General features: G+C 40.5%; 1 protein-coding gene across 2 annotated transcripts in view; it reads right to left on the reverse strand.

Annotated features, from left to right (window-relative positions):
- LOC115221430 (coatomer subunit delta) overlaps positions 1-22,601 on the reverse strand; it is a 39,481-nt gene that overhangs the window by 126 nt on the left and 16,754 nt on the right. For both annotated transcript variants that reach the window (XR_005002941.1, XM_029791611.2), the window contains exons 3-12: positions 15,622-15,845; positions 12,558-12,737; positions 11,855-12,057; positions 9,974-10,065; positions 9,015-9,084; positions 7,001-7,166; positions 4,394-4,541; positions 3,416-3,524; positions 2,564-2,768; positions 1-153 (exon numbers count right to left, since the gene is read on the reverse strand). The exon at positions 1-153 is cut by the window's left edge. Coding sequence is in view for 1 of the 2 variants with exons in the window: in XM_029791611.2 (XP_029647471.1) it covers positions 67-153; positions 2,564-2,768; positions 3,416-3,524; positions 4,394-4,541; positions 7,001-7,166; positions 9,015-9,084; positions 9,974-10,065; positions 11,855-12,057; positions 12,558-12,737; positions 15,622-15,845 (1,484 nt within the window). In the remaining variant the exon portion in view is untranslated. The remainder of the gene's footprint in view (positions 154-2,563; positions 2,769-3,415; positions 3,525-4,393; positions 4,542-7,000; positions 7,167-9,014; positions 9,085-9,973; positions 10,066-11,854; positions 12,058-12,557; positions 12,738-15,621; positions 15,846-22,601) is intronic.

The raw sequence follows: 22,601 nt of genomic DNA on the forward strand, positions 1-22,601 counted from the left end.
AAGAGGGAGAGAGAGAGAGAGACTTAAGTGAACCCCACCCCAATCAAAGCAAGCAGCTGATGTCCTTTACACAATTTCATATTTGTCAACGTAGAATACGACTTCAGAAGAATATTTCACAGGTTCATCATCTGTGGTGATCACTTCAGAGATCTAGAAAAAAAAAAAGATGAGAAAGAAGTTAGAGCTGTGACATGTCATGATACAGGGCAGTGAGTCTCAACCCCTTTTTTTTTACCTATGGTCCTCTCTGACTCCTCTTCTACTCAGGTGGATTCTCATTGCCTTTTGATGTTTAATAAGCCCTATTATGTACTATTAGGAATTCCCTGTCATCTTTTACTTGTTTCAGTCATTTGACTGCAGTTATGCTGTGGAGTGTTTTGAAGAATGTTAGCCGAATGAGTCGACCCCAGTACTTTTTTTTTAAGCCTGCTTCGAATCACATGATACTTAGTTTAAAAAAAAAAGGCATTGGATAATAGTTAGAAAAAAAGACAGGATAGTCACATCTAGAAAATTTTTGATCATTTGTTTGCTAGATCAAGGTGGACCTTGAGCTAAATAACAACAACAACAATAACATGCCTTTGGGTAAGACAAAAATCTGTTTTCTCCCTTGCCCCCAACTTGATTGGACAAATTTCTTTCAACTTCCATTAAGTTCATGTGCTTAGGTAAGGTACGTAACTCTGCCTGTGTCAGTCTATCTAACTGATTAACAGGTTGGACTTATTTCACAGCGAAGTGGTGAGCATTAAGGCGTCCAGCTCCTATAATATACAGTTGCCCAGTTTGCAATGACCGCCTCTACAGTCACAGAATAAAAGGATGTTCACATATACCTACACTGTTTGGTCTATATTAAGACCATAACGGCCCCAGTGTTTACAGAATAATCTATACAATCTGGTTTATATATAGACTTCTGCTACCTTCCCCTAGTCTACATTGAGACTTTTACTACTTATTACTACTTAGACCATGATCTATATTTAGACATCTACTGCTTGCCCCATGGTCTATATTTAGACTTACACTTCTAACACCACTGTCTATATTTAGATTTCTGCTGCTTACTCCATGGGTTATATTGAAACTACTACTTATACTAAGGTATATTTACATATGTGTGTGTATGTATGTATGTGTATATATATATATATATATATATATATATATCTTTTACTCTTTTAGTTGACTGCGGCCATGCTGGAGCACTGCCTTTAGTCGAGCAAATCGACCCCAGGACTTATTCTTTGTAAGCCTAGTACTTTTTCTATTGGTCTCTTTTGCCAAACCGCTAAGTTACGGGGACGTAATCACACCAGCATTGGTTGTCAAGCGATTTTGGGGGGACAAACACAGACACAATATATATATATATATATTCTTTTACATGTTTCAGTCATTTGACTGCAACCATGCTGGAGCACTGTCTTAAAGGGTTTTAGTCAAAGAAATTAACCCCAGGACTCATTTTTTAAAGCCTAGTACTTATTCTATCGTCCCTTTTGCCGAACCACTAAGTTACAGGGACATAAACACAACAATGGTTGTCAAGCGACGAAGTGGTGGTGGGGGGGACAAGCATAGACACAAACACAAATACATACACACGACAGGCTTCATACAGTTTCTGTCTACCAAGTCCTCCCACAAGGCTTTGGTCGGCCCAAGGCTATATAGTAGAAGACACTTAGCCAAGGTGCTATGCAGTGGGACTGAACCTGGTACCATGTGGTTGGGAAGCAAGCTTCAGACCACACATCCACACATGCGATTACATAAATACACAGAGACTATGCTTGCCCCATGGACTATATTTAGACCATGCTTACACCATGGTCTATCTTTAGATTTCTACTGCTTGCCCCATGGGCTATATTGAATGGTGTAAAGGTAATGCACTTAGGCCGTTGCCAGCACCACCCCGACTGGCCCCCATGCGCGTAAAATGCATCATCCGATTGTGGCCGTTGCCAGTCTTGTCTGGCCCCCATGCCGGTGGCACGTAAAAAGCACCATCCAATCGTGGCCGTTTGCCAGCCTCATCTGGCACCTGTGCCGGTGGCACGTAAAAAGCACCATCCGATCGTGGCCGTTTGCCAGCCTCATCTGGCACCTGTGCAGGTGGCACGTAAAAAGCACCCACTACACTCACAGAGTGGTTGGCGTTAGGAAGGGCATCCAGCCGTAGAAACACTGCCAGATCAGACTGGGCCTGGCGCAGCCTTCTGGCTTCCCAAACCCCAGTTGAACCATCCAACCCATGCTAGCATGGAAAACGGACGTTAAACAATGATGATGATGATGATGGTGACTGCATACACCATGGACTATATTTAGACTTCTACTTCTTACATCATGGCTTGCCCTATGATCTATATATAGATTTCTACTACTTGTCCCATTGTCTTTATTGAGACTTCTACAGCTCACATATTGTCTATATTTACACTTCTACAGTTATATTCTATACAGAGACCATAGTTTCTATTCCTTAGTCTAAACAGAAAGCCTTTTATCTTGGAGAAAGCTGGCATTAGTCAATTGTCCTTACCTGAATGTCACAGTACGATTTTGTGGAGACAAAAGACACTTTGACAGGGAAGAAATCTTCTGGATGTCCATTGATGCTGAATTCCATACTGCCAGACTTGTTTGCAGCATCAATAAGTGGTAAGTTCCATAGCAACTGGTTGTTGCTGCGCTCATATGTATAGTTTCCATCACAGTCACCAACAATTGGAGATCCAACACCAGACCTGTATCAACAACAATATGTATCAGTGAAAATAGCAGCAGCAGCAGCAACAGCAACAACAACAACAACAATCATCTTTGTTATAGCACTGTATATCTGTATGTATTGTAAAAAATATTGGATTTTTATACAGTACAGTATATAATTGTACCAATATTATTACAATACATCTTACAACACTCAATATTATTGTAACATTATATTTGTTTTAGTACTGTCTAGTATTGTAATATAATTACAATATTGCTTGCTGACTTCCAGTGATAAAAAAATTAAAAAAACAGATTTTTTACTAAGATGAATTAAATAAGTTTCAGTTAAGATGTGGTTCCTACCTATGAATAACTTAATAGTAGCACCTTATATAAATTTAGTGAGCTTCTACAGTCACTTGACCTGCTAAAATTGCAGTTAAATTTCTGAAAATCATATCTTTCTCTTTTAAAAGACTGCTATAAAAGATAGGAGGGTCACAATTTATGGTGCAATCAAATATTTTGATGTTCAGCAATGGTGGTGTTGTGAAATATTTTTGCACACAACATTGACTGAACAGGCAGTGGCATGACAACCACTATAGTTTGTGCTATGGTATAGGCATGTACTACATACTACAATAGTGGTGTAGTATAGGCAGGTGTTACTTACGGCAATGGTATAGTTATAACAACATCATTTAGTTCTAAGTTCTGCTGTTCCAGTTCATATTCTATGTTGACATCACAGCCAGATCCAGTTTCTGAGGGCCAGCAATTTACTGAAATACAGAAAGTGCATATATTCATGTAATGGGGTGTGCAGTATTGGATTTGATAACTACATAATAAAAGACACATTGTATGGTAGGTAACTGCGACTATAATCATGAAATATGAGGTTTATGCAATGTAAAGATTTGAAATATGTACTGACTAAGGGAAAATGAGAATACTACAAGACATGATTCTACAAACAGACAATGGTAAAACTACTATACAGTGAACATTATTTACATTCGATGGATATTTGTCCTCATCTTGTTTGTTGTTGACACAACATTTCAGCTGATGTACCCTCCAGCCTTCTTCAGGTGTCTTGGGGAAATTTCGAACCTGGGTTCTCATTCCTAAGGTAAATTCCCCCAAGACAACTGAAGAAGCCTGGAGGGTATATCAGCCGAAACGTTGTGTCAACAACAAACAAGAGGAGGACAAATATCCATCGAACGTAAATAATATAAATAATGTACATAATTCCTCATCTCTTGAATATAGAACCATACTGTACAATGAGACGTGTATACAAACAATAGCAGAGCTCATCATACACATGTGTGTGTGTGTGTGTGTATTGGTGTTTCTGTCTTGACACTGTGTGCTTGTTGTAAACAAGTGTCACAGTCATACAAGTGGTATCTTTTAATTCCAATCTTACAGGGAAGTATGTGCAGCCATGAGGGAAAATGTCACTTTACTTGGAAAAGGACAAGGGTCGGCAACAGGAAGTCCGTCTATCCATAGAAAATCTCCCTCAACAAGTTCCAATCAACCCACGCAAACATGGAAAAATGAATGCTGATGACTAAATCTAATTCTCTTTTTACTAGTATGGTCATTGATGTGTGCATATGTGTGTGTGTTTACTTACTTGACAAAGGAATGAAAGCCTCATCTTGTGTCTGGAAACGCCATTTTAAGACTCCAATATCTTGGTGTAAAGGAAATGGTTTCTCAGAATTTTTCAAACCAATGTAGGATGAAGTACTGAATAACTTCTTGTCAATGTTGGGATGGGTCTTTAAGAAAGAGAGAGAGAGAGAGAGAGAGAAAAAGACATTTAAAAGAAGTGGAAAAGGATACCCTTCACAACAATAACAATGATACAGGAATATACATTATCTATTTCTTTACTACCCACAAGGGGCTAAACACAGAGGGGACAAACAAGGACAGACAAACGGATTAAGTCGATTATATCAAACCCAGTGCATTACTGGTACTTATTTAATCGACCCCGAAAGGATAAAAGGCAAAATCGACCTCGGCGGAATTTGAACTCAGAACGTAATGGCAGACGAAATACGGCTACGCATTTCGCCCGACGTGCTAACGTTTCTTATTTCTTTATTGGCCACAAGGAGCTAAACATAGAGGGGACAAACAAGGACAGGCAGAGGGATTAAGTCAATTACATCGACCCAGTGGTTAACTGGTACTTAATTTATCGACCCCGAAAAGATGAAAGGCAAAGTCGACCTTGGCGAAATTTGAACTCAGAACGTAACGGCAGACGAAATACGGCTACACATTTCGCCAGACGTGCTAACGTTTCTGCCAGCTTGCCGCCTTGGAGACATTATCACTGGAGCAGCTAGTACTGTACTGTCTTATATAAAGGACATCAAAAAGATAAAAATAACAGTGGAATTTGAACTCAGAATGTAAAGACAAATGAAATACTGTTAAGCATTTTATCAGACATGCTAACAATTCTGGCAGCTCACTGCCTTAATACTAATCATCATCATCATCATCGTTTAACATCCGCTTTCCATGCTAGCATGGGTTGGATGGTTTGAAAGGCGGCGAGCTGGCAGAAACATTAGCACGCCGGGCGAAATGCTTAGCGGTATTTCGTCTACCGTTACGTTGTGAGTTCAAAATCTGCCGAACTCGACTTTGCTTTTCATCCTTTCGGGGTCGATAAATTAAGTACCAGTTTCGCACTGGGGTCGATGTAATCGACTTAATACCTATGTCTGTCCTTGTTTGTCCCCTCTGTGTTTAGCCCCTTGTGGGTAATAAAGAAATAGGTCTGACTGAGGACTGGTGAACCAGATGGCTGCACCAGGCTCCAATCTTGATCTGGCAGAGTTTCTACAGCTGGATGCCCTTCCTAACACCAACCACGCCGAGACGTTAAGTGGGTGCTTTTACATATCACTGGCATTAGGGCCAGTCAGGTGGTACTGGCAACGGCCACGAAAAAATTACATTTTTTTTATGTGCCACCTGCCCACCAACACAAGTGCCAGTAAGGCGGTGCTGGTAACAATCACGCTTGAATGGTCCTTTTTACGTGCCACTGGCATGAACGCCAGTTAACCGCTAGCACCATTTTGAAGGGTTTTAGTCAAACAAATTGACCTCAGGAGGACTTATTTTTTTAAAGCCTAGTACTTATTTTATCAGTTCCTTTTGCCAAACTGCTATGTTACAGCATCATAAACACACAAACGCCAGTTGCCAAGCAGTACTGGGGGAGGCGGACGAACACAGATACATATACATACACAATGTATGTATATGTACAGATTTGACTGAGGACTGGCGAAACCAGATGGCTGCACCAGGCTCCAATCTTGATCTGGCAGAGTTTCTACAGCTGGAAGCCCTTCCTAACGCAAACCACTCTGAGAGTGTAGTGGACGCTTTTACGTGCCACCGGCATGAGGACCAGTCAGGCAATACTGGCAACGGCCATGCTCAAATGATGATCTTAGAGATCCACTAGCACAGATGCCAGTCATTGAATTTGATTTTGATTACTACTGCCACTACCACCACCACCACCACTACTACTACTACTGCTACTACTACTACCACCACTACTACTGTCACTACTACTACTACTAGTACGACTACTAATAATAATAAGTTTTATTAATATTAGCACAAGAGCGGTAATCTTGAGGGTATGAGGAAGTTGATTACACCAACCCCAGTGCTTGACTGATACTTATTTTATCAACCCTAAAAAGGATGAAAGGCAAAGTCAACTCTGGCAGAATTTGAACTCAGAGCTTACAAGAGCCAGGAGAAATGCCAGTAAGCAATTGTTCTTGCTATTCTAATGAGTCTGCCAGCTCAGTACCTTTAGGCCTTCACAGCATTTAAACTGGCCATATCTGGCCCAAAGATTTGACCAATTTATTTCATTTTCTGTAAAGTGTGGATGTGTAAAGCATAAATTGGGTTTGACCCTTTACCATTTAAACCGGCCATATTTAATCAAAATATTCTACCTATCTTGTTCCAACTGACCAGATCTAGCCTTTCACACCTACCCTACAATGTTATTCTAAAAATAAACAATCGCATCATCGAAAGCTCAAAACTAAAAGATAATACATAATTCAAAGCAACATGAATCAATAAATATTACATTTGATTGAATAATCTGAATGCTAAAGGGTTAATAATAATAATGATAATAATAATTCATAACAATAATGTTGAATGTAAATGTATTCACCTGAAGTTGAATTCCTTTGGTATCATTATTCAAAATGGCAACTTTGATTTTTCCAAACTTGTCATCTGCAACCTTTAACTTCACTAAACCAAACACTTCCAAATTCTGTAAGCCACCATCACGCCCAGCTTGTACAACTATTTTCTCTTCTATTCGCAAATGGACACTAAAAAAATAAAACAAAAACAAAAATATATTTATGGTTTGATGCAGTAGTCTCCGTCTGAACCTAACTCTCTGGTCAGAACTGATCCAGCCACAACACACAACACACATTCTACTGATTAATTTAGATAATTGCTTCCCAACTATGTGGTCTTGGGTTCTATCCTGCTGTGTAACAGCTAGGGCTGCTGTCTTTGTGTCTTCTACTGGGACCCCAAGCTAACCTAGGCCTTGTGGGTGGGTCTGGTGGATGGAAGCTGAAGTGGGCCCCTTGAGTCTTAGGACATATAGGGCTGGCCTCCCAATTCCATTGTGTACAAGTGTGTGAGATCACAACATTGTGTGGGACGACAGCTTGTCACAGGGTTACTTATTTATAGTTGGATGAACTGGAGCAATGTGAAATAGAATGTTTTGCTCAAAAGCACAATACACCACTCAGTCAGGAAATCAAAACCAAGATCTTGTGATCATGAGCACAACACGATAACCACTAGATCGTATACACACATTATCACTCTTGGAGTGGTTGGCATTGGGAAAGGCATCCTACTGTAGAAACCATGCCAAAATCAGACTGGAGTCCAGTACAGCTCTCCGGCTTACCAGTTCCAGTCAAACCATCTAACCCATGCCAGCATAGAAAACTGATGTTAAATGATGATGTTTATCTGTGTGTGTACTCTTTTCCTGATGTGATGTAAATGAGCATCACCGTCATACAAGTGAAGTTGCTTGTTTCCAGCCTTCCATCGGAAATATTACCTTAATTAGAAACAGGTGAGTGTTGACAACAGGAAGGGGACCTAATTATAAGAAACCTGCATCAACAAATTCTGTTTGAGCCATGCAGGTATGGATTAAATATTTAAACTAGTAATCACTATGGCATCTGCAAAGCTATGACTGACCCATGACATTCAGGAAGACATTCTGTTGAAAACGAAAATGATCTGTCAGTCTTTTACCTCAAAGGACATGAACAGTAACAGGGTAAAACTTAGCTTCAATTACTTGGAAAATTTTACAGATATTAATGTTTTTTTATTTTGCTTGTCCATCTAAAGAGTCAAAACTAAATCCCAGAAATCTGCATTGTTGTAATTACATTAACAATTAAAGTAATATCTAGAGCTTGACAAGAGAAAATATAATTCATTGACAAACATATGGCTTAGTTACGAATGATATTTTGCAGTGAAGGTTGAATGCCAAGGGTGATCATCTCCAAAAAGTCAAGATTAATCAGCTGAAATTGCGAAGATGATCCAGTTCTTGACTGAAGATAAAAGGCTTCGAATGACCCATCCGTGTTTTTTTGTATCGTCTATCTGGATGTTTTGTTGTCCCTTTTTGTATCACCTAGTTGTCCGGATGTTTTGCGGTCTTGTCCCATTTTGTATTTTATTTTATATATATATATATATACATACATACATACACATATATATGTATGTATGTAGAAAATCATTTTAATGACCACTTTTCCACGCTTGCATGGGTTGGATGGAGTCTACTGAGAACACCAAAATAACAATTCCCACTGAGTCAAGCATGTTGCGAAGTTCACAGACAGCAGGTGGATCTATGCAGTTGTCGAGCAGTATCCAAGGGATTGGAAAAGGCCAATCTGAAGACCACCACAATGACGAGAAATGGATTCCATAAAACAAGGTGGAAAAGAATGGCACAATCAAGAAAGAATTGGGTGTGCAATATGACCAGTGGTGTAGAACATCCGACAGTCTGGGTGATAGACACACACCACCGTATGCATACATACTTACATATACTCTCTCCTCAATGTTAGCAAGTAACAGTAGAAGGTGTAGTGGTTGTGGGTACTTACTTTTCCTGGTTAACAGTTGGTGTAGAGACCTTGTTTATAGTAGATGAGGAATGGTTGCTTGAGGTGACAGCTGGAAATAAACAATACAAACAATATCAACATCTACAGTCGACCAGTTCAATGTGTTGTTGTATAACCCAGTTCAGCCACTAGAGTAGCTAGCTCTCCACCACCCCCTTGGTAAAAGATGTTCCAGCTATGACCATCCCGGATTATTTTCAAACAGAGAATATCTAGGTCAACATTAACCAATGTGTGTTTTTGTTTTTAAGATAGTAGAGAGTGATAATAGGGAGATTTTGCTGCTATTTCTAGCCTGTCAAGTAACCATGTAGAGGCCATTCAGATGACATTAGTACAGCTGGGTGTAACATTGTGTGGAAGCACTCCGTCGGTTGCGACGATGCGGGTTCCGGTTGATCCGATCAATGGAACAGCCTGCTCGTGAAATTAACGTGTAAGTGGCTGAGCACTCCACAGACACGTGTACCCTTAATGTAGTTCTCGGGGATATTCAGCGTGACACAGTGAGTGACAAGGCCGGCCCTTTGAAATACAGGTACAACAGAAACAGGAAGTAAGAGTGAGAGAAAGTTGTGGTGAAAGAGTACAGCAGGGATCACCACCATCCCCTGCCGGAGCCTCGTGGAGTTACTGGGTGTAACATTTGGTTAGGGATTAATATCCAACTGTTGGCATTGTGCAGTGTCCATGGTGAAGACCAAAACACAAGGATAGGATTTAAAGACACATAATCAAATAACAAAAGGCATTTCGTCTGACGCTCTACCAATTTTGTAGATAGCCCCAAGATCATATGCAGAGGGTTACAGTATCTCAATGTGTTTAATAGATATCTGTATTAAAAAAAGAAAGTGAGGCCGACAGAAGATAAAATTGAGTGTGTATGTGAGGGAGAGAGAGAGAGAGAGTGAGAGAGTGAAAGAGAGAAAACTTACTCTCGCCTTCTGATTTGAGTTGATCCACAAAAGAATCAACGTCTTTAGTCTTGCTACCAAGTTTCATCGCTTTACTTGGACCCAATGGTTTGCTGTGGAGAGAAGAGAGAGAGAGAATTGAAGCCGAGATAGACATAGGTAATAATCATCCCCTCACAATGTACAAAAGACTCATCCACTAACTGACAATTACATATACTCCCCAATTACTGATATACACCTCCCCTCCATCCTATTGCTACTACAACAGCCTGTTTTCCCTTCAACTTCTCAATTCTATGCGATATTCACCTAAGACCACACACCTACCATTGAACCTCTCTGACCATCAAATAAACACCCAATCCTTCTTCCCCAGAACTGTGCCCAACTGAAATTATCTGTCCCTTCTTCCCAAATAAAACATACTCTTTTACTCTTTACTCTTTTACTTGATTCAGTCATTTGACTGCGGCCATGCTGGAGCACCACCTTTAATCGAGCAACTCGACCCCGGGACTTATTCTTTTGTAAGCCCAGTACTTATTCTATCGGTCTCTTTTGCCGAACCGCTAAGTAACGGGGACATAAACACACCAGCATCGGTTGTCAAGCAATGCTAGGGGGACAAACACAAACACACATATATATAACGGGCTTCTTTTAGTTTCCGTCTACCAAATCCACTCACAAGGCTTTGGTCGGCCCGAGACTATAGTAGAAGACACTTGCCCAAGGTGCCACGCAATGGGACTGAACTCAGAACCATGTGGTTGGTAAACAAGCTACTTACCACACAGTCACTCCTGCTAAAATTTCTTTGACGGTAGAATAACTTATGCATCACACGGGCAACAGTGAGATAACTAGTGTACCACATGGTTAACCAAGTGATAACATAAGTGTGTGTGTACTGAGACCCCCTTTGATCACCGAGAAAGTTACCCCCACAGGCACAAGTCCGGGCAAGGTTGTTTATGGAAGGCCAACAGTCGCCCATGCATACCGGCCTCTCTTCTCCACGAGTGTTATCCAAGGGAAAGGCAGATGCAGCTTAGCACCTGTGATGTCGCAACTCATTTCTACAGCTGAGTGAACAGGAGCAACATGAAATAAAGTGTCTTGCTCAAGAACACAACATGCAGCCCGATCCAGGATTCGAACTCACAACCTCATGATCATAAGCTCGACGCTCAAACCACTGAGCCATGCGCCTTCACGTGTATGTGTGTGTATATATATACTCTTTACTCTTTTACTTGTTTCAGTCATTTGACTGCGGCCATGCTGGAGCACCGCCTTTAATCGAGCAACTCGACCCCGGGACTTATTCTTTTGTAAGCCCAGTACTTATTCTATCGGTCTCTTTTGCCAAACCGCTAAGTAACGGAGACATAAACACACCAGCATCGGTTGTCAAGCAATGCTAGGGGGACAAACACAAACACACAAATATATATATACATATATACGACGGGCTTCTTTCAGTTTCCGTCTACCAAATCCACTCACAAGGCTTTGGTCTGCGTGAGGCTATAGTAGAAGACACTTGCCCAAGGTGCCACGCAGCGGGACTGAACCCAGAACCATGTGGTTGGTAAACAAAATTGCTTTCCTAAATTCTTTGTAATTTTCAAAACTTAACTGAAACAAAGGTATTATTTTACCTGCTGAAGGGTTAATTAGAAACCAAATCCACTCACAAGGCTTTGGTCTGCGTGAGGCTATAGTAGAAGACACTTGCCCAAGGTGCCACGCAGTGGGACTGAACCCAGAACCATGTGGTTGGTAAACAAAATTGCTTTCCTAAATTCTTTGTAATTTTCAAAACTTAACTGAAACAAAGGTATTATTTTACCTGCTGAAGGGTTAATTAGAAAAGGGTTAATGAGAAATGCTTACCTAGGAGCAGTGTATGATGATTTAACAGTGTCATTAATAGTGGTATCGATAATGGGGGATTCCATGCGGCCCCCACTGCTGTTACTACCAAAGCCTCCACCAAATCCAGGTGACCGCATGTTGCTGCCACCACTTTTTGTCTTCATGCGGCGTAGTTCTTCAGCCTTCTTCATCATTGTGTCACGAGCCTCTTTCTCTTGAGTCTGTAACAGAATGGAGGGAGAGGGTTATACACAGCAGTTTCACGACTGTAAATAACTTCCGTGGAACAACTCAGGAGGGTTTGACATGGCTGGACAATAAAAGCTGGAAGGAAGGGGGACAAAGGAGAGGAAAGAGGAGAGAGAAGGGAGGGACGAGAGGGGATGGAGGAGAGGATGAGGGGAGAGAGGAGAGATGGAGGAGAGAAGGAGAGATGGGAGGAAGAGTGGAAGGGAGAGAGGGGGAGAGATGGGAGGAAGAGTGGAAGGGAGAGAGGGGTGAGAGATGGGAGGAAGAGTGGAAGGGAGAGAGGGGAGCAAGGGTGGAAGGGAGAGAGGAGAGAGAAGGATGGGGAGAGGTGGAGGGAGAGGGGGGTGAAGAGAAGAGAATGGAAAGAGGGAGAGAGTGAGAGGAGGGAGACAGAGAGGGGAGGGAGGGGGAGAGAGAGGAGAGAAGGGAAGGAGAGAGCAAGATAGTTATGATGATATAATATTCTTCTCACCTGTCTAACAGCCATGAACACTCGTTCTTCGTGTGAATCCATCTCTGTAAAAGTGCGAATCTGTGCAATGTTCACGTTCTCTCGGTAACCAAGGGCAACAATCTCATCAAAGGCAAATATCAGTGAGAAGGACTGCTCGATAATTTCACTCTCGTCCATATTACGGCAATACTCTGGAATCTGTGAAGAGAGAAGAAATTAGCATACGAGTTAGTCTATCAATCTTAAACATGTCAAATGACTTCATCTGAGATGGTGGTCTGTTGGGACTAAGACATTTATTGATGGAATTAGTATATGAGTTAGTCTACCAAGCTTAGACATGTCAAATGACTTCATCTGAGATGGTGGTCTCACTCCAGCAGACAGCATGTTCTTTGTCTATCTCCTTAACTCCTTGGAGATTTTAGGTATAATTATACTAATGTGTCCATCTGTTTTAATTTAATTAAATTCTATGTCTTTGTGCAGCTGAAGATTGCTTTGTATTCTAAATTGATGTAATGATTGCATTGTTCAATTAAATGGAGTTGCATGGAACGGTCGTACTGCATTACCTCTGGATATCCTTGTTGCTTATTTTGATTCTAATCACCTTACTCTGAAATTGTATGGATAATACCATACTAAATTCTGGTGCCTCAACCTAAGTACCATATTCATTTGAATCTATATATATATATATATATATATATATATATAGCTCTGTCTGGCACCAGTGCGGGTGGCACGTAAAAAGCACCCACTACACTCACGGAGTGGTTGGCGTTAGGAAGGGCATCCAGCCGTAGAAACACTGCCAGATTTGACTGGGCCTGATGAAGCCTTCTGGCTTCACAGACCCCAGTAGAACCGTCCAACCCATGCTAGCATGGAAAACGGACGCTAAACGATGATGATGATGATGATGATATATATAAAATGGATCAAAATATTTCGTCAAACATCTACTACCTGGCCTCTGATACCATATCTGTGCTTTGTTTCTTTAAGATGATTTGGTATAATTTGAGTGAGATTTCATTGCTATCTAGCAGGTTAAGTGGCTGTATGGAAGTCCTCTTATTTGTGTTGACAACTGATGAAACAGCTTTGTCATCTGGGTCATGACTTTAAAATGTTCTGACCCACAAGTGATGTAGATCATTTACCTTTCTGTTAGTATATTCATTTGCATGCGCATGTGCTTACATACATATATAACAATTGCTCCAACTGTACAGATGATTGCTGTCTCCTTTTGCTTACTCAGTGCCAATGACATTACAGACTTTCTGTCCATGACCTCTGAAATGACTATTCAATCCCACTGCAGATTCACATATCTCTATGATTTCAGGTGGTCAAGTCTACACACATTGCCATTCCTCCATTGTCATAGGATTTTCAGTAGGTGGAATTGCTATTGTGGTCACGATAAAGTGGCATCTGTATATCATTGAATTATAGTTATAAACACTTTTACAACACAAGTACCACTCTCTGAGCCTCTGTGATTAGTACTTGGTTAGAGACCAAAGTAAAAAAATATAACCAATAATTGTGTGAAACTGAAGGTTTTACATCAGTGTTCCTCTCCTAGAAGGATGCTGTGACAACAGCTAGGGGTTTTAAATGGATAGCAGTTGACTCTCCAGAGTTCATCCACCCTTGGTATTGTTGGCATCCTTTTGTCTCGGGAGACAATGGAGTTGCGCATAAACTAATCCAGTCTGGCTTTTACATTTCATGTCCTCTCCAGTTTTGCGCAGGCCTGGGCTAGATGTAAGAAAATCCTGGGTAACCCAATCGTCAGGATTCCTCTCTTGACCTTGCTGATGTAGTCCAAAGGAATGCAGAGCATTATGTTTGGCACCAGCTTGGTTGCAGGAGCTGCCAAAAGGGTGTTGAGTCGAACACTAAACTACCTATGGGGCTTCACTCTGGTTTTCTTTGAAAGTTGTCTCCTTTCCATAACCCTGGATAGGGGCCCACACTGGGTACTGTCAGCCGGAGCCAGCTGAGCCCAGGACTCGTGTCAGGCAGGGTCGTCACTGCCTGAAGTAGTGAAGAAAATCGCTACCCACTACCACAACCCTTGATATACATATATTTATAAGCTACACACACAGACTAGCCTTGACTTTGTTATCAAATCAAAAGACATTCTATACATACGTCTGTTTATTTCATTTTGTATTTTCCCTATTCTCCTCACAACTAGTCTCTATTTACCATTTGGTCAGCAGACCTCATCTTTTCTGTTATTGCCCTTGTCTCAACTCTTTATTACACTTGTTCATCTATCATGTCCACTCATCTATACCACAGCATCTTACGTTGCTAGTGCAGCCAAATTGAACAGTATTGTTAGAAAGTGTTGAAATGTTATATTTGGTTGAGTATGTTCATCTCTGTTATGTGTCTTCTCATTTTCCCCCATAAAATTTTTGTTATCTCCATGGATGTGCCACCTTTCACATTATCATGTATTTGTGTGCGTGCGTGTGTATGATGAAGATGAACATCGTCTTTTCCATACTTGCATGGGCCAGACATACTTTTGTACATTACTGGAAAGGAATGACGTTGCTTAGTTGACATTGATGCTTGTTAAAAACAATTACATGATGTCAAGACAAGGAAACACAAACACTCACATATATATACATTGAGAAGAAGTTGAAAATTCGTTATATGACTATACAAAAAAAAAATATATTTAAAAAACTTTTCTATTAATTTTTAAAATTTGTTTTTAAATCAGTTTAAAATATGCACAGACCAAATTTTTGGCTTAAATCCCAGCATTCGACCATTAAATGTGTTTATGTAGAGTAAGATATTGCAAAACATCCAAGTGACAAACAAGGAAGGTATCAGGTGGTTGTGAAATGTACTAAAAATCACAGCTAAACATTCTTTAAATCACGTAAAAAAAATTTCTAGAGGTTTTTGCATCGTCGTATAAATTCCCATGTGTAGAACACAAATTTGCAAAACTTTTCAGAAAATTCCAAAAACAAATAAGTATTTAGGCTTTTTATGCCATGCACAAAGCAGAATTCTGCCAAAAGGAACTTACCAATTTAGCAAAGAGGCGAAGGGTCTCCAAGTCTTCAAGGATGTTACTGGCTTTTGTGGTGATAAGTAACATGTAAAGTTTCTCCAGAGGTTGATACACATATCTTACACTCTCTGTCTCCACAAATGTGTGTTGTTTGCCGCTGCTCATTAGTTTGGGGAAGGCAGCCAGAAGACCTTCGATTCGGGCCCTTGTCATCTCGACAAACTGTCGAGAAATTATGGCTGAAAGTAGACATTCAATATAGATTTATGCTTGTATTTACTTAGATATATTTGTATATACATCATCATCATTTAACATTTGTTCCATAAAAACACTTTCTATATATATATATATATATATATATATATATATAGATATACATAGTTAATCCAAACATGAACAAAGAGAAAACACAACAACGCAAGGACGTGGAACAAGTATAGTGTTATTGGATGCTCAGGAAAGGAAAGAAAGAAAGGAGGATTTAACATTTCGAGCGGAGCTCTTTGTCAGAAATATAGAAAAAGGGAAAAGTCCAAGGAAGGGAAGATGGAGGAAAAAAATTGCCAACGATACACACGCGGTCACATACATATATATATATTTAAGTCACAATATATAGATTCAAGTAATCCGATGGCACTCATAAAAAATAGCTCCTTAATATATCATTCTACAAAACAAGGTGGCGAGCTGGCAGAAATGTTAGCACACCCGGAGAAATGCTTATTGGTATTTCGTCTGTCTTTACATTGTGAGTTCAAATTCCGCCCAGGGCGACTTTGCCTTTCCTCCTTTCAGGGTCGATAGATTAAGTACCAGTTGCGTATTGAAGTCAATCTAATCAACTGACCCACCCCCACTCCCCCAAAATTATGGGCCTTGTGCCTAGAGTAGGAAAGAATATCCCCCCAAATTTTGTTAAAAGCTGGTGAGCTGGCAGAAAGGTTAGCACGCTGGGCGTAATGGTTAGCAGTATTTCATCTGTCTTTATGTCCTGAGTTCAAATTCCACCAAGGTCAACTTTGCCTTTCATCCTTTTGGGGGTCAATAAATTAAGTACCAGTTGCATACTGGGCCGATCTAATTGACTGGCCCCCTCCCAAAAAATTTCGGGCCTTGTGCCTACAGTAGAAAACAATATATCCTTTTACAAAACATAGAATATATAGTATGATACAAGAGAAAACGATAAGGAACGTATAAAGTCATAAATGACGGAGAAATCACTTGATGAAATTTTACTTAACAATAAGAAAATTCTAACATTACAACCAATTGTTTCATAACTTAAAAATATGAAAATAAGATATATTATTATATTTAGTAATAACTACTTACATGTCTGCATTAATGCAAAATGCAAAACATCCTTCAAAATAATACAGAATTTAAGCTACATCCTCAGGTGAAAGAAAGTCTTTGTTAAATATATATATATACACATACATATTCAATACATATATTCATCAGTGTTTTGAATCAATCCTGAGATATTGTCTGTATTGAAATTCATATCTGATAATCTATTCATTTAAAAACACTGTAAATACCCTGCCAAAATAGGCAGTGAAGCTTGGTGCTGTTTTCTGCCTAGCCAGTCCCTGTCAAACCATCCAAACCAGGACAGAATGGAAAATGAATGTTAAATGATGATGATTGATGATGATGATTTATATATATATATTATATATATATATATATATATATATATCATCATCATTCAATGTCCTTTTTCCATGCTGGCATGGGTTGGATGGTTTGACCAAGGTCTGGAGAGCCAGCGGCTGCACCAGACTCCAATCTGATCTGGCGATGTTTCTACAGCTGGATGCCCTTCCTAATGCCAACCACTCCGTGGGTGTAGTGGGTGCTTTTTATGTGCCACCAGCACAGGAGCCAGTCAGAAGGGCCTGGTATTGATCACGTTTGGATGGTGCTTTTTACGTGCCACTGGCACAAGAGCCAGTCAGGGGGTACTGGCATTGGCCATGATTGGTTGGTGCATTTTACGTGCCACCAGCATGGGAGCCAACTAGGGTCACTGGCCACTGATACGATATTGGTTTTACTTGACTTTACAGGTGTTCTCAAGCATATATCACCCAACGCAACAGGGGTATTCTTAACAGGGCTGAACATACGTGGCTGCGATCTCATTTTAGTTGCCAGGTCTTCTCAATCACAGCATATCTCCAAAGGTCCCAGTCTCCTGTCATTGCCTCTGTGAGGCCCAATGTTCGAAGGTCATGCTTCACCACTTCATCCCATGTCTTCCTGGGTCTACCTCTTCCACAGGTTTCTTCTACAGTTAGGGAGTCGCACTTCTTTACACAGCTGTCTTCATTCATACATAACACATGACCATACCAGTGCAGTCGCCTCTCTTGCACACATATATATATAATTAATCATTATCACTGTTTAATGTCCATGTTGGCATGGCTTGGATGGTTTGACAGGATCTGATGGGCCCAAGGACTACCTCATGTTCCAGTGTCTGCCTTGGTATTGTTTTTCAGCTGGATGCTCTTCCTTACGCCAAGCACTTTGGGTGTATATATAACACATTCAATAGATATTTATGTATACATACACAACCAGATAAGACCTACCAACCATCGTTTTAGAACGAAACTAAAAATAATTTCTAAGATACAATTCGTATATCTTATGGTGCATTGTGTAATGGCAACAATATGGAAAGAAAGAGAAGTGTTCTTAACCTTTGACCTCACACACACACACACATTTAATATAGATTTTCTTATCTATCAATTAGATACTACACAAACACCCCATATATATATATATATATATATATACATATATATACATACATAGAGAGAAAGAGCAGTATTAAATGTCAGCTATTTATCTGTTACTATACACAGTCATAAATATATCTTTTATTTGCTTCAGTCAATGGACTGTGGCTATGCTGGGGGCACTGTCTTGAAGGATTTTAGTCAAAAGAATCGGTCCCAGTTATATATTTTTTAATCTTACTACTATTCTGACAGTCTCTTTGCCAAAATGCTAAGTTATGGGGATGTAAACAAACCAGCACTGGTTTGTTTAGAGCGTAGGCTGCGGGGTCACTCCGAAAAGCTCTATCTGCGACGATTTCATCTCAATCGAAAGAGAGGGGCTTTCTCCGTCCGGGTTGCGGATCCATGGAATAAGCCGCCAGACAAGATAGTGAAGATGCCGACGACCGCTCGGTTCAAAGTCTCTCTTGACCAGAAATGGCCTGAACTCTTTGCATGAACACCGCTGTACATAACTCTATGTCCCCCTACATGGCCTTGCTTTTTGAGCCAAAAAATTAACTTAACTTATCATATCCCCTAACAAGGCTTTGGTCAGCCTAGGCTTATAGAATACATTTCTTCAAGGTACCATGCAGTGGGACTGAACCTAGAAACATGTGGTTGGAAAGCAAACATCTTGTTGGCACACAGCCATGCATGTTTGTATTGGCTGATATGTTAGTGTTTATTACAACCAACGTGTACAAACATGTATCTAGTGATAAAATGTATGTATGTGTGTGTGTGTGTGTGTGTGTGTGTGAATGTGTCTTAGCAAGAGGCCATTTCACTAGTCAATATATCAACCAGAGTTCCATGATAATCTGAATTTGGTAAATATATAAACAAGATCATGAAACAGGTGACTTCTCTGTAAGACCCCTCCCTGCCATAATAAAGTATACATCATCATCGTTGTTGTTTAACATTTGTCTTCCATGTTAGCATAGGTTAGACAGGATTGGCAAGGCCAGGAGCTACACCAGGTTCCATTGTCTGTTGTCAGAGAATTCCATTTGCACACAACATGAAGGTACATGCTGACTGGAAGAGAACAATTTAAAAGAGAGAGCTATATGTGGAGGGGGTGGTTTTGGCAGGAGATTCACATAGCAGATATGGTTGATAGTGTTGTTGACGTTGAAAGCAAAACAGTTTTCATCAAATTTCTTGAGAATGAGAGCACATTGGTGGATGATACAGGAGAATGGGTCTTCAATAGAGCTGGTTTTACAAAAGCCATATTGGTAGTTATTAAGGAGAGAGACAAAGAGAGATAGAAATAAGAAGATGGAGAAGGGTGTTGTAAAAGGTTAATGACATCATTGCCTTTGATATGATGGAAATTAATGTAATAGGACAATAGTTGGCAGAGTCAAAGGTATTGTCCTTGTTGTGAATGGTAAACACTGTAACATGTTATCAAAGAATGAGAGACAGAGAGAGATAGTGAAAGAGAGAGAGTAGAGAGATTAAAGAGTTGTTGAGAACAGGGGTGCATTAGGGTGAGATAATTTCAGGATTGGTGGCTTTATTGGTTGGAAGCAATTAGGGGTTAGTTTCTACTTGGGGTGAATATATATGCATGATGGGGAGTCTGGTGAAGTGAAAGGGGGTAGTTTTTGATGAGATTTACCTAGTGGGTGCAGCTGGAGTTTGATGTGAAGTTTGCAGCAAATACAGGGAGTTTTATCTACAGGTGTACTACTCACAGAGCCATCTTGTTTGAGAAGGAAAGGGAATTAGGAGTCCACAAAGTTGAAGATCTTTTTGGTAAGGAACCATTCTGGGAAACAAGCTGTAGCATATGAGGCATCCTTTACAGTTTTGATGTGTCTTACAAAGTAGTGGCACTGGATGAAAGCCACCAGTTTGTAGGGTTCTGTGATTTTCATCCAGCTTTGTAGGTGGTGTTCATTACCAAGAATTGCAACAACACAGTTATAAAAGAACCAAGAGGGGCTGTGAATTTTGATTGTAAGAAGGATATTGAAAGACTTGCCTAAGAGAAGGTTTTCATTCATCCAACTAGCTGTTACCGATAGATCAAAGGTGAAAGACTTGGGGAAGTCAAAAATTATCCACACTTTTGCCATAACATTATCGTTATCATTGTCACACTGCCTTCAGTGCACATGTGTTTATACTTGGTACTATTGTGATCACATGATCCAAGTTTGAGCCCGATCGTGCCATTTTTCTTTCTGGCTTTACAGAGTAAGCATGGCCACTCCACTAACAATGTGTACCAAAGAACAAAAAGCTGATCAGATTTCTCTGGTTGGAAGGTTGTGTCAGGTGCCGAAATTCATCGGAGGCTTTTAGCACAATTCAGGGACAGTGCACTACTAAAAAGTCGTGATGGTCATGGCTAGAACAGCTTTGATCATAGGTCTGTCTGCTCATCAAGTTTCATACTACAACATACTTTCACTCTATCCTACATTTTTTGGGTGTTATTCTTAAAATTCCATTTATATCTAATGTGTTTTATGCAAGTGGGGGCGCGTGGGTTGAAGTGTGAACGAGTGGATCGAGAAGTTTAAAAGTGGTCAGACAAGCATGATGTCCATCAACCTCCACCAATGATGAGAAGTTCACAAAAGCTCGAGAGATGGCAATGGTGAACCATCTCTCAGATCACTGCTCTTTGTTCTTCTTTGTTGCACATTGCTTGTGGGGCAGTCATGTTAACATTGTAAAGCCAGAAAGAAAAATGGCTTGACCAGGTTCAAACTTCACATGACCACAATAGTACCTATTTCTTTACTACCCACAAGGGGCTAAACACAGAGGGGACAAACAAGGACAGACAAACGGAGTAAGTCGATTACATCAACCCCAGTGCGTAACTGGTACTTAATTTATCGACCCCGAAAGGATGAAAGGCAAAGTCGACCTTGGCGGAATTTGAACTCAGAACGTAGCGGCAAACGAAATACCTTTCTTTACTACCCTCAAGGGGCTAAACACAGAGGGGACAAACAAGGACAGACAAACGAGTAAGTCGATTACATCGACCCCAGTGCGTAACTGGTACTTAATTTATCGACCCCGAAAGGATGAAAGGCAAAGTCGACCTTGGCGGAATTTGAACTCAGAACGTAGCGGCAAACGAATACCTATTTCTTTACTACCCTCAAGGGGCTAAACACAGAGGGGACAAACAAGGACAGACAAACGGAGTAAGTCGATTACATCGACCCCAGTGCGTAACTGGTACTTAATTTATCGACCCCGAAAGGATGAAAGGCAAAGTCGACCTTGGCGGAATTTGAACTCAGAACGTAGCGGCAAACGAAATACCTATTTCTTTACTACCCTCAAGGGGCTAAACACAGAGGGGACAAACAAGGACAGACAAACGGAGTAAGTCGATTACATCGACCCCAGTGCGTAACTGGTACTTAATTTATCGACCCCGAAAGGATGAAAGGCAAAGTCGACCTTGGCGGAATTTGAACTCAGAACGTAGCGGCAAACGAAATACCGCCAAGCATTTCGCCTGGCGCGCTAACGTTTCTGCCAGCTCGCCGCCTTTAGTTGGTACCACAATAGTACCAACTATAAGCATGCATGCACAGAAGGCAGTGTGACAACAATAAGGATATGTTAAGGTGAAAGTGCAGATAATTTATGATTCCCCTTCGTATATGTGTTTGCTAAGGACAGTTAGCATGGAACTGACAGGGCTCCAATCAGTCAGCTAACTTGAAGTAATATAGGATCTGGGAGGTGAACAATTGTGATGGGTAGCTGTAGTAAGGATGATCTGATGAGTGTAGAGATATGGAGGTTTAGAAGAGCTGGGATTTGAATTATCTGTGTCAGTCAGAGATGTGGGGAGAAGGATAAAAGTAACTGATGCAGTGAGTTAAAGATTATGGAACAGAATGTTGTATACACTGGTGGTATCACTGTGGAAGAGGAGGAGTGTGGATGTTGAAATCAACAAAAGAGGAATGAAGTGAGAAGTCATTAATGCAGGAAGAGATACAGTCAGAGTTGTTGTTGTTGTTTGTGGTGGAGATTGGAAGAATTTGGAGACTGGAAGAGTTGTGTTTGGAGGAGTAGAGGAGGCAAAACTGGAAGTCTCTGTTAATTTATACCCAAGAGAGGTGAGTGGTAGGAAATCTATATGTATGCATGGATACCTATTTCTTTACTACCCACAAGGGGCCA

This window comes from Octopus sinensis, linkage group LG18 (assembly GCF_006345805.1).
Source record: "Octopus sinensis linkage group LG18, ASM634580v1, whole genome shotgun sequence".
Classification (NCBI taxonomy): Eukaryota; Metazoa; Mollusca; class Cephalopoda; order Octopoda; family Octopodidae; genus Octopus; species Octopus sinensis.